This window comes from Manduca sexta, chromosome 27 (genome assembly GCF_014839805.1).
Source record: "Manduca sexta isolate Smith_Timp_Sample1 chromosome 27, JHU_Msex_v1.0, whole genome shotgun sequence".
In the NCBI taxonomy this organism is placed as follows: domain Eukaryota; kingdom Metazoa; phylum Arthropoda; class Insecta; order Lepidoptera; family Sphingidae; genus Manduca; species Manduca sexta.
In genome coordinates, this window is record NC_051141.1 from 13,754,623 (window position 1) to 13,770,911 (window position 16,289).

The following is a 16,289-nucleotide window of genomic DNA, read 5'->3' on the forward strand; positions in this document are numbered from 1 at the left end:
AACCTTATATTTTGTAGGACAAATATTATTTCACGTTATTTAGATAATTATCCAGATAATTAACAAAGGAAAATTCGGTTAGTAATTTTTTTTTTAATTCGTCAAATCTACATATTTCATCCCTATTATCTTAGTTATAAACCACAATCGAGAATTTTCGTACAAGAATTTGTTGGGCGTCTCATTGAAACGAAGCTATTCTCGAACATTTAGCTTGATAGTAATTATTTTTACATTAAGTATTAGTACTACAACTTTAAAGCGTAGGACGAAGATGACATACCACGCAATTTGTAGGACAATGTGAGTGGTAAGCTATGCAAATGTTAGCTAACCAATAAAAAAAAATAGCTGGGTAGTAATTATTTTTCATGACCTTGTTTATGATACATGTTGGAGAGAGGGGACTCACTAACCAAACCTTATATTTTGTAGGACAAATATTTTTTCACGTTATTTAGATAATTATCTCGATAATTAAAAAAGAAAAATTCGGTTAGTAATACATTTTTAAAATTCGTCAAATCAACACATTTTATCCTTGCTACCCATATTAAGCTACCATTTACCAACATTACTCTAAAGAAAAACTTGGGCGTCTAGTCAAAAGGAAGCTACTCACGAAAAATCAGCTTGATAGTAATAAACGATGAACAGTGTATCAGGGATCCTGTACTATGTTGTCTGTTATTTTGAAACGCAAACCTTTCTTCAGCATAGCAAACGCTGAGGAAAACGTCAACGTGAAGGAATGTTTGCGTTTTTTATGTTCATGTCATTGAGTCTAGAGTTGCGTGTTGTACTTGCAAATAAAACTTAGGCTGTTATGAAATTTATTTTAATGATATCTCCAAAAAGAACATCGTAATCAAAACTACAAACTAAACTTGTATTCAAACATAGTACATACTTAAATAATTCTAAATGAATAATAAGTATCGAATAAATTTACAAAATTCCATTTTTAATGGAAACAACGAGTCGTATACTAGGTAGGTCAGACAGGAGTCTTATCTTTCGGTTTGTAAGTGAGAAAGTAGTCCCGGTATTGAGGTAGCACAATGGCTATTTGTCCAGGTAGACCGCAGTTAGTGAGCGCTTCTTTAACCTTCTCTTCGTTCAGTTCTTTCATTTCACATAATTCCGTCAAAAATTCTAGCCATTCTTCAAAAGTTAATTCAGTTTTGCTAAAAATATTAATTTAATACACTATACAGAACATTCAGACATAGTTTTAAATATTCACATAATAATATGCTAAATGCCTAATATGTGCGTAGTAGTGAGCCGCCTATTTTAGTATGTTTGTCGAACATAGGAGTTTAGCGTAAACAAATTGATATAATATAAGAGGTCCTTAATCCTTACCGTCTGGACTCTAGAGGGCAGACATTCGGTAAATTTTAAGAAAATCGACGATTGCATAACAAATAAAGTCATTGAAATAGGACTATTTTAAGATTTAATCACAATTAAGTATTATTATTTTAACTCCCGATATTTCGTAGGCTTTGCATCTTTCATGGTCTTAGGGTCCGTCCCGTATCACTATATATTTTAATTTCAATGTCTAACATTCTCGTAAACATCATTACATAAAGTATTCTAAAAAGTCTAAGTGTAGTCTTTTTTCGCAAAATTTCGCCTTATTACTATTTATTTTAGTACGTGAAGAGAGGTAGTCAGAAATTATGTTTTAAAAATTACACGAAGTAAATGTGACCAGGCTGTGTTGCTCGCATTGGCACGGGACCCAGGGCCGTAGCTAGACTCGAATTTAAGGTAGGGCATTTGTGGTTACAGGTAGGTCACTGGTTAATCGGTTTTTGGCTTTCTTGACTTATGCACGTGAATGACTCAGGTTGATACTTACGTAATTGTTGAGTAATATACAGGTTGTAATAAAATTCCCTGAAAATCTCGAAAGGGGGTTATTCCACCCATCAATACGAATAACTGTTACTATGGGACCAACATCCAAATCGTGAAATAAAAAACCCGCTGCTCCATATATTTTGATGAAGTAGTTATGTATAATTTAGTTGATTATTAAGGTAGGGCATTAGTATTTTAAGGTAGGGCATTGCCCCACAATGCCCCCCCCCCCCTAGCTACGGCCCTGACGGGACCGTGTGCATTCTTCACATATGCAGCAACGGTGATCAGCCAGTTGAACCGCGCTTAGCCGCCCAAAACTACGATGCATAAAATTATAATTTATATTATTTAAGTATATGTATAGATATTTAATTTTTTACAGTAGATAAGTATAGCAATGTACAATTCATAGTCATACAATATGCAATCACATAATATTAGTCAGGTACTAATGTAAAATTACATCTTAAAATAATGTAATGAATGATTTATCATTGTAAATAAACACAAACTTTATTAACAACTAGCATTTGCTCGCGTGAAAGAGTTTTTTAGAAAAAAAAAGTAGCGAAAGCCCTTTCCAGGGTCCTAAACTATCCTCTTAACAAATTACACTGAAATCCGTTTTGAGTTTGTCGCATTTAGACAACAAACAGATGCGGCGGGTGACTTTTTATAAAAGCAATAAATCCATCATACATGATTGTTACGTAATCTTAATCGTTTTTGCAGTGCTTGCCGCGGACGGATGCTTTCAAAATTAATATAAGTTTACCCGTTTTCGCATCATTTTTCATTGATGATCTGCTCTTATTGGTCATAGCGTGATGACATATAGCCTGTAATCCTCCTCGATAAATGAATCAAACACTAAGAGAATTTTTCAATTCGGACCAGTAGTTCTGAGATAAGCGCGTTGAAACAAACAAACTAACTCTTCAACTTTATATACTACGACGGTACAAAACTTCACGGACTTCCCAATTTGCATTAATCGGAGACTTAAAATTTTGTGTCATTATATTACACGATTTTTATTACCTACTTACCATAAAAAATATTAACTTATGATATTTCGTTAGAGATAAGGGTGCGTAAAGTTAGACTATCGCAAAAAATAATCGAAATGAATAAAATTGAGTAGCGTGCTGTAATCAAATTCTTGACAAAAGAAGGCAAAATATCGACGAAAATCAAACAACGTTTAGGTGCCGTATACGGGTACTCTTCTCCTCCGTATTCAATGGTTACAGAGTGAGTGAAACAATTTCGTTTAGGAAGAGAATCGATTGAAGATGAACCGCGTCCAGGACGACCTTCTGAGGTCATTACGGATGAAAGCATTAAATTTTTGGAGGAGAAAGTACTGAAAGACATACGACTGAAGACTAGAGAATTATCAGCAATGACTGGGCTCTCCAATAACAACAGTGCTTAGAATCCTGCATGAACATTTGGGAATGAATATAAGGTCAGTGCAAGGTGGGTCCCTCGACTTCTTTCCGCAGTTCAAAACCAAGAAAGAGTGAAGTGCTGTAAGCAGTTTTTATCCCTTTGTGAAGGTAGTCAGAAAGAAGTTTTGGATTCGATTGTTTCTGATGACGAAACTATGGTCCTGTACCATGATCCACTCTCAAAAAGGAATCGATGGAGTGGCGTCGTCCGAGTTCACCACGGCCAAACCCCCAGAAAAACATCATGGCCACAATCTTTTGGGATTGTGAAGGAATTTTATTTTTAGATTTTAAAGAACGCATCACCATAGTGACTGGCGATTACTATGTTCTTCTATTTCGTCAATTGCGAGACGCTATCAAAGATAAACGGCGAGGGAAACTGTTGCGAGGAGCGTTGCGGCTTCACGACAACGCGCCGGTGCACACGTCCGCTGTTTCCAAAGCTGCAATCAGGGAATGCGGCTTCACTGAGCTCGACCATCCACCCTATAGTCCCGACTTGGCCCCAAGTGATTACTATTTATTCTCAAAATTGAAATCTGACTTGCGAGGAAAAAAATTTGACACTGATGAAGAGGTGAAATCTGCAGTTTTAACACATTTTGAACAGAAAAATTCAGAGTACTTTTTTAAGGGTATAGAAATGTTAGTAAAGAATTGTGAAAAGTGCATTGAAATAAATGGAGACTATATTGAAAAATAATAGTGGTTCAGGCCAAAAAGTTTTGGACCTTATTACGTAGGTGTCCCAAGAAATAGTGTCAAGCGGAGGTCTAGAGATAGAGCACCCCTTGAGGTATCCGAATCACCCCATAATATATGTTCCGCGATTTTTCATAGATTTCGAAGTATGAATATTTTTGTGAATTTTGGAGAATTTTCTATTTGTAAAATTATTATTTTTTATTTTAAGTAGAAGACTTCAAGATTTTTTTGTTAACTAAATTTTGATTACTTACTATACTTACTTACAAGACGAATTACACCCCAACTATGGAGACATAAATTTAGAGTCACATACAGTAACATACATATTAAGATCATTGTCTTTTTTAAATAAATCTTGTTAAACCAACATTAGTATTCTACACACTATGTTTCTTTTTCTTCAAAGTTCTTATGTGAGACGATTTTTTGGCTTTGGTATTGATAAAAGCTACGCAGCGAAATGGTCGTCGATTGTGACTTGACCCGACTCTGGACAAAAACATAACCCAGAATCACTCAACCGATGCAGAAAATGTAAGCTAGAATATCGTATCACAAATACACTGATTATTATAGGTAACAAATTATTTCAATAACATTTATTGACATTTGCTTACGTTTACTTATAATTGTGGTAAGTACATAAATGCAGTTTTAAAATACTTTGCGTTAAAAAAAGATAAAATGATATTTTTATTTAATTTTATTTAAGAGGAACAGAAAAGTCTCTCATTAAATAAGTAAAGAGTAAAATTACGCATGTACTGAACTAATAGAGATGTAACCAACACTGCTGTTTACAGTTTAACAGAAAACTTTACAAAGAAGGAACAAACAAGTGTATGCATTTTTTACAAGTGTATAAATTTGTGCTACAAAAGTTATTACCAATTAATAATTATAAGTCGCTGTGATATTGGAAACGAGATGTCACATCTTTTGTTTTATATTATTCTAGAAGTTTACATACATTATAAAAAGTGCCATCTGTTGCCGAAAAGCTTTACTATTTCTGAGTAGTGATTTGTTGTGAAATTTATCAATTAAAGTTATCGATATTTTTTTCTTAATACGTTACAACAAGGACGTGCAAGTCTACTCTTTAATTAGTTGCTTTACCAACTAGTTGACCAGACAGGCGTTGTACCGTCTTAACTATGAATTTGCAGCGCGCATTCTGCCAATCGCTGACAATTATTTCAAACAATTGACAGTTATATAAAATTAATATTTTCGTTAAGTTTTCTAATTTTCCGACCAACTTTTTGAATTTTTTCTTTGCCTTCCTAAACCTAAACCTTCGCCTGAGAATTACAATCACAGCAATTAAAAATAGTGAAATCGGTCCAGCCGTTAACGCGTGATGGCGTGACCAAGGGAAATAAGGTTTATTTTTTATATGTGTAGAGATAACAAATTAAATTCTACACTTATATGATTTAAATAAATAATATCTACTATGTATACTTTAGTATGTGTAGTATCATTATAGATTTCTACTAGTAATTATATTCGTTCATGAAAGATGGTTTTGCTTGGCCGAACCACTCAATTTATGAAGAAATTCATTCTTATGTTATTTTGGTCTGTAAGAGAAACACGAATATTATTATAGACTTTGTCTATAATATAAGATAAAAAGTATAAATAATTATACATTTAAAAAAGCTTTCAACAAGCATTGATTAGACATAATAAGGAGTTATTCGTTTTAATAGCATTTGAATGATACACCCGACATAAACTTTGTTTAACTCTTTGTAACTTATGAGTTTCATTAAATAGGGTCAATGTTGGTATATTTTTTTTTTATGTTAAGACAGTCACGTTAATTATATTCTTTAGTTTACTTACGAAAATCTTAGATATATCTATTCACATAAATACTTAATGTAATATGTACGGGTCATTGTTACTTATATATCATTGAAAGCAATTAATTATTGTTATCTTTAGAAATTTCAATGGTAAATCCTTAATACAAACTAATTTTATCTACTATGCAATAGATAAAGCGTTTTCTAATTGATTTTACTTTTTTAATCTTCTCAATGCCTCTCTATATCAATATCTTAGTTCTGTTTGCATGGAGTTGATTTTTAAAGCAGAGTACCAACGCCATCTATCAGCGTTTTACAAAACCATCGAGTTGATTTTAAAAACGGAGTGCCAACGCTATCTATCGGCATTCTACAGAATCTACGCTAAAGTCGACATAATACATTGTCTCACAACAATGACAAGCAAGTAATAGCATTATATTTGAGTGTACAACAACTTGACATCAAGAAATTTAATTGTGTTGCGATTCCGTCTGGCATCTTATCAATATCGATATATTATGCTTTGTCTATCGGTTATGGTAAATTCACAGCGGTGCTAAAATCAACACTTTAATCCATAGAACGTAAGTTTTTCACTTTACAACAACATTTTCAAATTTTCATTGCAGTTACGACGCTGATTGTTTTTACCAAAAATAAGTACAACTAATGAAAATTTAGTTGCAACAAAAAATCTCGAATAAGTCTTCTACTTAAAAAAAATGTTGAAATCGTAAATTAAAAAAGTTCATAAACATATTCATAACTCGAAAACTATGAATATACGTGGGGGTGATTCGGATACCACAAGGGGTGCTGTAGCTCTACCTCCGTTTTAAACTATTTTCTGGGACACCCTGTATAGCGCGACGGAAACCTGGAAACCTTAGAAAAAGACAACCTGGAAAAGTAGATGCTCACCGGCAAGCTCGAAGGTAAGCGACCAAGAGGGCGTAATCCGAAGCGCTGGTCGGACCAAGTCGCCAACTTCCTAAATATGCCAATGAGCGTAGCGGTGCATCAAGCCGAAGATGGTGCCTCGTGTAGAACATAACTGAATGACCTTGGACGGGATCAGAGTCCTCAATAATGAGGGGCCGACTAAAGAGAGAGAGAATAGTATCAATGAATCTTCGTAGAGTTTTCGTTGCATGCGCCGCGTAAACAGTTAAAGTTATGCAACAAGTACGTGTGACAGAATAGTTCCTCTTAAAAAATTCTAACATATTATAAAATAGAGACCCCAGCCACATCTTTCTTCATGACAACTCGATAAACTCAAAAACTACCTAACGGGTTTCCCGCGAAAAAATATAGCGGGATTTTTATTCCGTAATCTATACTGTTAGGTATATAAAGGTAAAGAATTTGTTTTTTTTTTGTTTATTTGAACGCGCTAATCTCGGGAATTATAAGTTTGAATTGAAAAATTATTTCAGTGTTGGAAAGCTCATTTATCGAGGAAGGCTATACCATCACGATATAACCAATAGAAATGGAGCAATTTTAATGTTACATAAAGGGAGAATATTTATTTCTTCTGAGAGCTTCCGTTGCGTGCGCAGCATAAATGGTTACAATTATGCAACAAATACGTATGAAGGAATTGTTCCTCTAAAGAATATGTTATAAAACAGATCCCACCTACATCTATCGGCCGAATGAACGCGATAAAGTCAAAAACTATCCAATGGATTGCGATAAAATTTGGTATAGAGATAATTTAAGACCCTGGAAGGGAAATAAACTAGTGTATCCTGGAAAAATATAAAACGTGACTTTTATATAAGAAAAAATTATCCCGGAAAAACTTTCACCACGCGGGCGGAGCCGCGGGCAAAAATAAGTCATATAATTTACGCCCACGATTTGGAGCTTTGAAAATTTCAATTGTAATTTATAAGAGCTCTTATACAAAAAATTTGAAAAGGCCGCCTAACAATTAGATCCTATTAATTCGATGTTTATCAAGATGACACGTCATATGAACTTAACTTACTCGTCTTGAGAATGCAAAAATCACTGGAGTTTATCTGTTAGCACAATATCGCATGGACTAGGTATCTGAGACCCAGAATGGCATTTTCAGTTCACAAACTAATCGTCAATAATCCACCTACCTTGTTACTAAAAAGATGCTAAACACGTTGCCAGAATTGGCTTACTGCGACATTCATATTACAAATACAAAATTGTAAAACGATATTTGTGAATAATTAAATTCCGAGCAGCCGGCTTGAAAGGTGTCGTAAACTTTTATTTCAATCTGCACGTGTCGGAAATGCAACGATATTAAATTACTAAGAGTATTAAAGTAGTTCGCATTTGAAAATAAGTGATGTTTTACTTTTCCTGTTTTTATTTATAGAAAGTTCTGTCAACTAGCGTAGTATGCAAAGATTTTTTTTTTATTATTTTATTTAAAATTCTGAGCTCTGTTTTGTGCTTCAGTTATCATCTATTGTTCTTCAGTTGGCACTGTAAGTCACTTTACCCTATTCAATTTCTGCACTATTCATTAGAATAATTCCGGGTGCATATAGGTACCATCATAAATTTGTGAAAAATGATAGTCGGAAATATTCTTTTCCAAACAATGCTTTTCGGATTGTAATATTTGGACTTGTCACTATTATTTTTAACCATAAACATAATATTCAATACATCGAACGGCTGATCAGTGCATGTCAGTACTCAGTAGTCATAAACGGCAAACATGAGCCAAGTGTGTGAAGAGATTCTTGCGCTTTCGTGCGAGCAATAAAATGCGAAATTAATGCGAATTGTATCGAATTCGACGCTGAATATTTCCCTCCGAAATACAATTTTACGAGGGAATCATAAATACGCTTTTTAATGGCAGTTTATTTTTCTCTATGGGTATACCTTAGAATAGTATGTGTAGTGTACACTTAGTGTATTTTGCCATTAGATTACAACTATTTTTCTAACATCTCAGCATTCCTAAGGTTAATTACTATGAAAAATCGCGGAATATACATGGGAGTGATTTAGATATTCCATGGGGTGCTCTGTCTCTGAACCTCCGCTTAACACTGTTATTTGGAACACTTTGTATATCTATACTTCTATACTTCTATACTATTATATAAAGCTGAAGAGTTTGTTTGTTTGTTTGTTTGAACGCGCTAATCTCAGGAACTACCGGTCCAAACTGAAAAATTCTTTTTGCGTTGGATAGCCCTTTGGTCGTGGAGTGCTATAGGCTATATATCATCACGCTATACCCAATAGGAGCGGAGCAGTAATGGCTAATCTCAGGAACTTCCGGTCCAAACTGAACAATTATTTTTGTGTTGGATAGCCCTTTATTCGTGGAGTGCTATAGGCTATATATATCACGCTATACCCAATAGGAGCGGAGCAGTAATGGCTAATCTCAGGAACTACCGGTCCAAACCGAAAAATTCTTTTTGCGTTGGATAGCCCTTTGTTTGTGGAGTGCTATAGGCTATATATCATCACGCTATACCCAATAGGAGCGGAGCAGTAATGGCTAATCTCAGGAACTACCGGTCCAAACTGAAAAATTCTTTTTGCGTTGGATAGCCCTTTGTTCGTGGAGTGCTATAGGCTATATATCATCACGCTATACCCAATAGGAGCGGAGAAGTAATGGCTAATCTCAGGAACTACCGGTCCAAACCGAAAAATTCTTTTTGCGTTAGATAGCCCTTTGTTTGTGGAGTGCTATAGGCTATATATCATCACGCTATACCCAATAGGAGCGGAGCAGTAATGGCTAATCTCAGGAAATACCGGTCCAAACTGAAAAAATCCTTTTTGCGTTGGATAGCCCTTTGTTCGTGGAGTGCTAGAGGCTATATATCATCACGCTATACCCAATAGGAGCGGAGCAGTAATGGCTAATCTCAGGAACTACCGGTCCAAACCGAAAAATTCTTTTTGCGTTGGATAGCCCTTTGTTCGTGGAGTGCTAGAGGCTATATATCATCACGCTATGACCAATAGGAGCGGAGCAGTAATGACTAATCTCAGGAACTACCGGTTTGAACGGAAAAAATCTTTTTGTGTTGGATAGCCCTTTGTTCCTGGAGTGCTATAGGCTATATATCATCGCGCTATGACCAATAGGAGCGGAGCAGTAATGAAACATGTTGCAAAAACGGGAAAAATTATAAGTTTTGAGAGCTTCCGTTGCCTGCGCTGCGTAAACGGTTAAATTTATGCAACAATGATGTATGACGGGATTGTTCCACTTTAAAAGTTCTAAAAAATATATTATAAAACAAAGTCCCCCGCTGCACCTGTCTATCTGAACGTGTTAAACCAAAAACTACCCAACGTATTAAGATGAAAATTGGTATGGAGACAGTTTGAGACCCTGGGAAGAACATAGGCTCCCGGGAAACTACTACTTTTATAACGGAAAACTTTAGCCTGAAAAACTTTATAACGCGGGCGGAGCCGCGGGCAAAAGCTAGTTATAGAATATAATTCACTTTGGTGCGTGTCTTGTTGCATAAATAAATTTTTCACGAAAACTAATACGAATACTTTTCTTTGTGTTAAAATTCTCATTAAACATATAGAATGTTACAGTCTATCAAGCAATAACGAGCTCTGGTTGGAGGTAAGGTTCTAGTACTGAATAGTATCTAAAGTTAAATTGTGTTGAGCACAGCATGCTACAGGTATAGTGTTAAGGGGTTTCTTGTTATAATAGTGGTGCAATAAAATGTGGCAATTTGCAAGCTACTTAACAAAACTTGGCACTGTATTCAGTCTAGTGCACCGATTGTACGTATGTAATATCTGGAGTGAAACGTGGAGATGATTATTAATTTGATAAGCTGTTTTTATCGTGCTTATTAATCCGCAGTTAAAAATACCTCTATAAAGAAAAATAAAATATAATTTAATGCGAACTCTTTCGATATTGGATAAAAAGCTTAACGTATTAGGTAGTTTGTTAATTTCTTAAAATAGCTTGATCGATTATAAGCAAAATGGAAGTGTTGGAATTTGTTAGATCATAGATTAGTAGAATTATATATAATGAAACTACTATAAAAAATAAATGTACTGACACTCTGGTCTGATATGTCGTGTATTGACAAGACGTATTTTATTTCGCATTACCTATATAAATTTCTGATTTCATCTATTTAAAGTAATATTTATCAGAATTATTTGCGTATAGAAAATTCTACAACTACGTTTCGTGTAGTATTCTCTCTATAAACAGTACTAGCAGCGGTGAACTTCGTACCGCCTAACAGTCGACATATTGACATTTATACGATACTAACGTCACTAAATTTTTTTGCCTTCCCGGAACCCCTCCACTAACACTTGAACTTTATGGTATGGTATGGTATTAAAGTTCAAATTGATTTTTAAGTATTATTACGAATATTTTGTATGGGAATATAGAAAAGTGTCGTATTTAGATTTTTCAGGCAATTTTTTAAACTTTTTTCTCCGTGGGAACCATCCTCGTACGAAAGGAATTTTACAAAAAAAAAGAATTATCGAAATCGGTTCAGCTGCTCTCGAGATTTGCGCTTAGCAACACATTTTGCGATTCAATTTATATTATAAATAAATATTTAATAAAGACTATTCGTGTTGACAAAAGGTCATAGTAGAGTTTTGTTACGTTGGGTTAGTTATGCGATTTAATGTGGGATAAACTTATGCGGATCAGTTAAGGTTCTCTGTCCTCAGAAATTATAATTAGCTTAGAAAGCAAAACTATTCAAAGTCACGTAGTGAGCTCCTGCGCTACTATAGTCTAACCTATTATTCCTGAGATATATTGAATAAATGACCTGTAGTAAGTTATTACTACAGGTCATTTATTCAATATATCTCAGGAATAATAGGTTCAAATTGAAAAGTTGATTTAATTGAAATTATTGAAGGATATAGGGTGTATATTAATACGCTATGACTATAGGAGCGGAGCATAAATAAATAATATTACAAACACGGGAATTTCTTTTCCTCTTGAGAGCTTCCGTTGCGGGCATTGAGTAAAAGGTTACGAAAGAAGTATGTATGACGGAATTGGACGTCTTAAAAAGTTCTTAGAAATTAATTATAATACAAAGTCGAACGCTGCATTTGTATGCCTGTCTGACGCGTTAAACTCAATTTCTATTGGGCTGGGCTTCTGCCCGTCTTGCTAAATTTGCAGTTACTAAAGCGGCCCGGGGACAGGGCCGTAGCTGGGGGGGGGGCATTATGGGGCAATGCCCTACTTTAAAATACTAAAGCCCTACCTTAATAATCAACAAAATTTTACATAACTACTCAATCAAAATATATGGACCAGCGAGTATTTTATTTCACGATTTGGAAGTTAGTCCCAGAGTAAGAGTTGTTCGTATTGATGGGTGGAATAACTCCCTTTCGGCATTTGAGGGAATATTGTTACACTCTGTATATTACCCCAACAATTACGTAAGTATTAGGTAACCTGACTCATTCATGTACACAAGTCAAAAAAATCAAAAATGGATTAACTAGATCAGATCTAGTAACATTTTTACTTAAACCCTAGCTGTAAACACTGCTGCCCTACCTTAAATCCAAGTCTAGCTACGGCCCCGCCCGGGGATCTATTGGATTGTGAAGATTAAGTCCTTAAGCACTTTAGTGGGTTGGACAGCGTGTACATATTGTCAAAAATATATAAAAAAAATCAATCACATAGAAAATTCTCTTTGTGTTTCCTGGATCGGAATATTAGCTCAAATTATGACGAACATAGACTGGTAAAGGTTTTTTATTTGCTGTCGTTACTATTCCAATACGATATATGAAGCTATTTATATGTCGCCGCAGCACTGGTGAATTTCCGGAGCGATAGTGGCGCCATCTATTATTACATCGAGGAAGTATTAGAAAAGGAGGGAGGCCGACTGTTGCCAATATAAGGACCGGTCGAACGACGAGAGCTCAGTCTTGTACGAGTGTTGGTTGAGTCTGGTTGGAGTCATGTACGACTCTAGTAGTAGTCTTCAGTAGTCTTGTTTGGACGCTCGAACCGAGCACATTGTGTATTCCGCTAGTGCTGCTATGCAGTAAATTGTTATTGAAGTAAAGAAGTGTTTCAATAATTGAATAACTGTCTGGAAAATAAATATAGACCGGTGAAACTTTACCGGTCATGTAAAAACATAACCAAGTAAACAGTTTCACTCCGACATATATTATCACCTGAAATTATTTCCATTTTAGCATTACAATCAGTCGAAAGGTGCGGATTGCACAAAAAATGATTTACGCATGATACTAGATCTCTCCAAATGGAATATCGTATAAACGCATTATTGTCATTGCCATGCAAGAATCATTGTAAAAAGGCAATCCGTCTTTCTACGGCTGGATTAATGAAAACATCTGATCGCTTTACGAATCACTGATTTAAATGTTTCCTGGGAAATCAATTGGAAATAAGTATACTCCCTATTGATATTTCTCTCTGTTAAAAATTTTCGATTCCGATCGTATGTATAAAAGGGGCGTTAGTGCGCGGCTAAACGGGTCGCTGTGTGTATTTATTATTACTTATAAAAATATATTAATTACTGTTAAACACATAAGTACTAAGTGAAATTTTTACCTGAACTTGTTAAAAATAATTCCTGTGTCGGTCATGGTAACTTTTCTATCGTCTAATATTTTAGCCTGTCGCATCCAGAAGTCAGACCTGTATAGGGTTATTGTAGTTCCCGAGCGCTTGTTATCAAAAAGTTTGCAGAATTCGTAATATTGACCATCTAACGTAGCTTGTTCTTCGTCACCCATATTTCTATATTTGGTGTCTCAAACAACTATATTTGCATTTGTAGGGCGCAATACATCAGTGTGAAACACTGTGACACCCTGGAGTTGTGAAGGTAAACAATAAAAGTATAAAACTCGTGTTAATATGTACATACTAATAATTATATTATTTTAACATTCCCAATAGATACGTTTCGTGCTTATTTGTTGCTAGGCAACGATTAAGGCAAAGAGAATTATAAAACATAGATTTTGGTTGTTTGTGACATAATAAAAAAAATAACAGTGAAAGTGCAAGTATGGTCATATAATATTTGCGGTTAGGAATTTACAAGAGTAAGTATTGCAAACAGATCGGTATTTCGAGTAAGTGGTCCGATGCGAGATGATTACTTAACTGAGTGCATTTAGCTGGAATCCGAACGTTGGGATAGACATTTGGCGTGACAAGACGTATGTTAGAGCAGTACCTATTTACAGATAAGCTTAATACGTATTTCTTGGTATAGGACGTTATAAAGGATTATGGGAATAGTACCTATATGTATCAGTGGCGAAGGGTGAAATTTTTCAAAAGGTAACCCGGTGTAAAAAAAATTGGCTTCAGTTAAGATATCGGGGCAATTTATTGGAAAACAAAAACGAAGACAACGAATTATTCTTGAATCTAAATCGACAAACATTGACATGCCTACTAAATTACCTATTATGCGTAAATAATTGAAACATCCATAAAATCGAATAATAAACGTAGACAATTCTCCTTCCATTAATCACAAATATAAGTACTTACCTATTAATTTATTATAACAGCAACAAAAGTAAGTATTAAAATAATAACCACACTACCTACCTAAAAGTATCTGTTTATTTTCAAAATAAAACTGTAAATGTAATAGAAATAGGTATCACGATCGCCAAACAGACCAACTGTTTAAGTCTACCTACATGATAAACATATATAATTATCAATTTAAATTATAATCAAGAAAGGTTATTCGTTAACTTTTGCTTGTATCGTGGTGATTCAGTAAAATATAATATTTATTTTCTTCTAACAAACATTTTGTGTCTGAAATCAAAAACTTTCAGATCTAGTTCAAATATTTAACCATCTAAATACTATTATGTGAAATCACATACTTACTAATAATATACTTACGTAAAGGTAGACATTATCTGATCACAAAGTAGTTAGTTATTTCCATTATAATACAATTTTATTTGTAGTTTCTAAATAAAGCGCTGGTAACTAAATATCACAGAACTATCAAAAATAAAATGATTATGACGTTTGAAGGACGTAAAAAGCGACAACTATACAAAGTCGGTTAACGTGAAGCCGAACTAGCGCGGGTTACCTTTGCCCATATCTTCCGCGCGATTTCGACAAATACTGGCATAGAAAGTCATAGAAAGTGCTGCCATCTATATTAAAAAAACATGCTACGACATTAAGCCGCTTGACAGCGGGTTACCTTGCGCCTGTGGCGTCACAATTTCACTTTGGTAACGGAATTTCTGGGGAACTAAATACAAGGTGTGCCATCTAATTTTATTTAGAATAAGTAATCGATATCGATTAAATTTAATAAACATCGGGCTAATGGCCGATAGATGTCATTATTAAGTTATCATTAATTAATAATTTAAGCTATTATAATTATTGTTCATTGTCTGATATGTTTCAAATTTAAATTTACCTATTAAATATATTGTTTAGTATCACCGAAAACCTAAAAGGGAAGCCGGTGGGAATCGGTTTGTATGGACGCTTCGCCACTGATATGTATGTCGATAAAAAGAGTATGTTTTACTCAATTTTAAATGACTGGCGATAGTTATTTCCGAGCTAGCAATCATTTCATCCAAACCCTAATTAAAATCAATTACAGGTAATACCAGTAGGTAGGCAGTTTTATAGCAATATACACAAAACTGAAATTAAATATCTAATCATACGAATTCATATTCCGGGAAGCGTAATTGCGATTTTCGAGCAATATCATATATTTTTTGTACTGAATAAAATTTAAGTGAATATAATATTACGTTATGCTCTGCAATTTTAAATGTGCATCGTAAATAAAATTCAATTATCATTCAATTCGTTATCATTATTATTTTTAGTGAGTTCACTGCTGAACTTAGCAACTGTCAATACGATTGTGGGTTACATAGCTTCCATATATAATAAAATGTATGATAACATTATGATATTATGAGTTAGTAACAGTGGCGGGACTTATTAATGAGTCTATGTATATCTAGTTTTAATAGGCCGGTATTATTGTGTTGTTGGGTTAGGAGTTTATCAGTCAGTCGACATTTTATTTACATCTCACTCCACTCACAATCAGGTGCAATGGAGTTACTTTGCTGTGTTCGTACTTCATACTTTGTACAAAGCAAACGGGATTTAATTAACATGTCCGTGTAAAAGTTAAGCGTAGTGAATCCTGCTCCATGGTGAAAGTAGTCTTACTAATTGAAACGGAGATGCGCAGCTCTGTAAAATATTGTTTTCTGTATTTTATAATAAGTAGTCAGTATTTTGTGTAGTGCCAGTATTTAATTAAGTTCGGAACAATATTTGACAACTTTTTATTTGTTACTTGGAACTCAATTTATGTTTCTGGAAACG

At 34.4% G+C, this 16,289-nt stretch overlaps 2 protein-coding genes across 2 annotated transcripts in view; both read right to left on the reverse strand.

The window, feature by feature from the left end:
- The window catches only part of LOC115455748 (PDF receptor), a 94,268-nt gene that overhangs the window by 36,199 nt on the left and 41,780 nt on the right, over positions 1–16,289 (reverse strand). The window lies entirely within an intron of this gene.
- LOC115455749 (tubulin polymerization-promoting protein homolog) lies at positions 823–13,885 on the reverse strand. Its single transcript, XM_030184421.1, has 2 exons — positions 13,482–13,885; positions 823–1,187 (listed from the first exon to the last, which is right to left on the reverse strand). Exons 1-2 carry the CDS (start codon positions 13,664–13,666, stop codon positions 998–1,000), a joined length of 375 nt encoding a protein of 124 aa, XP_030040281.1. The 5' UTR covers positions 13,667–13,885; the 3' UTR covers positions 823–997.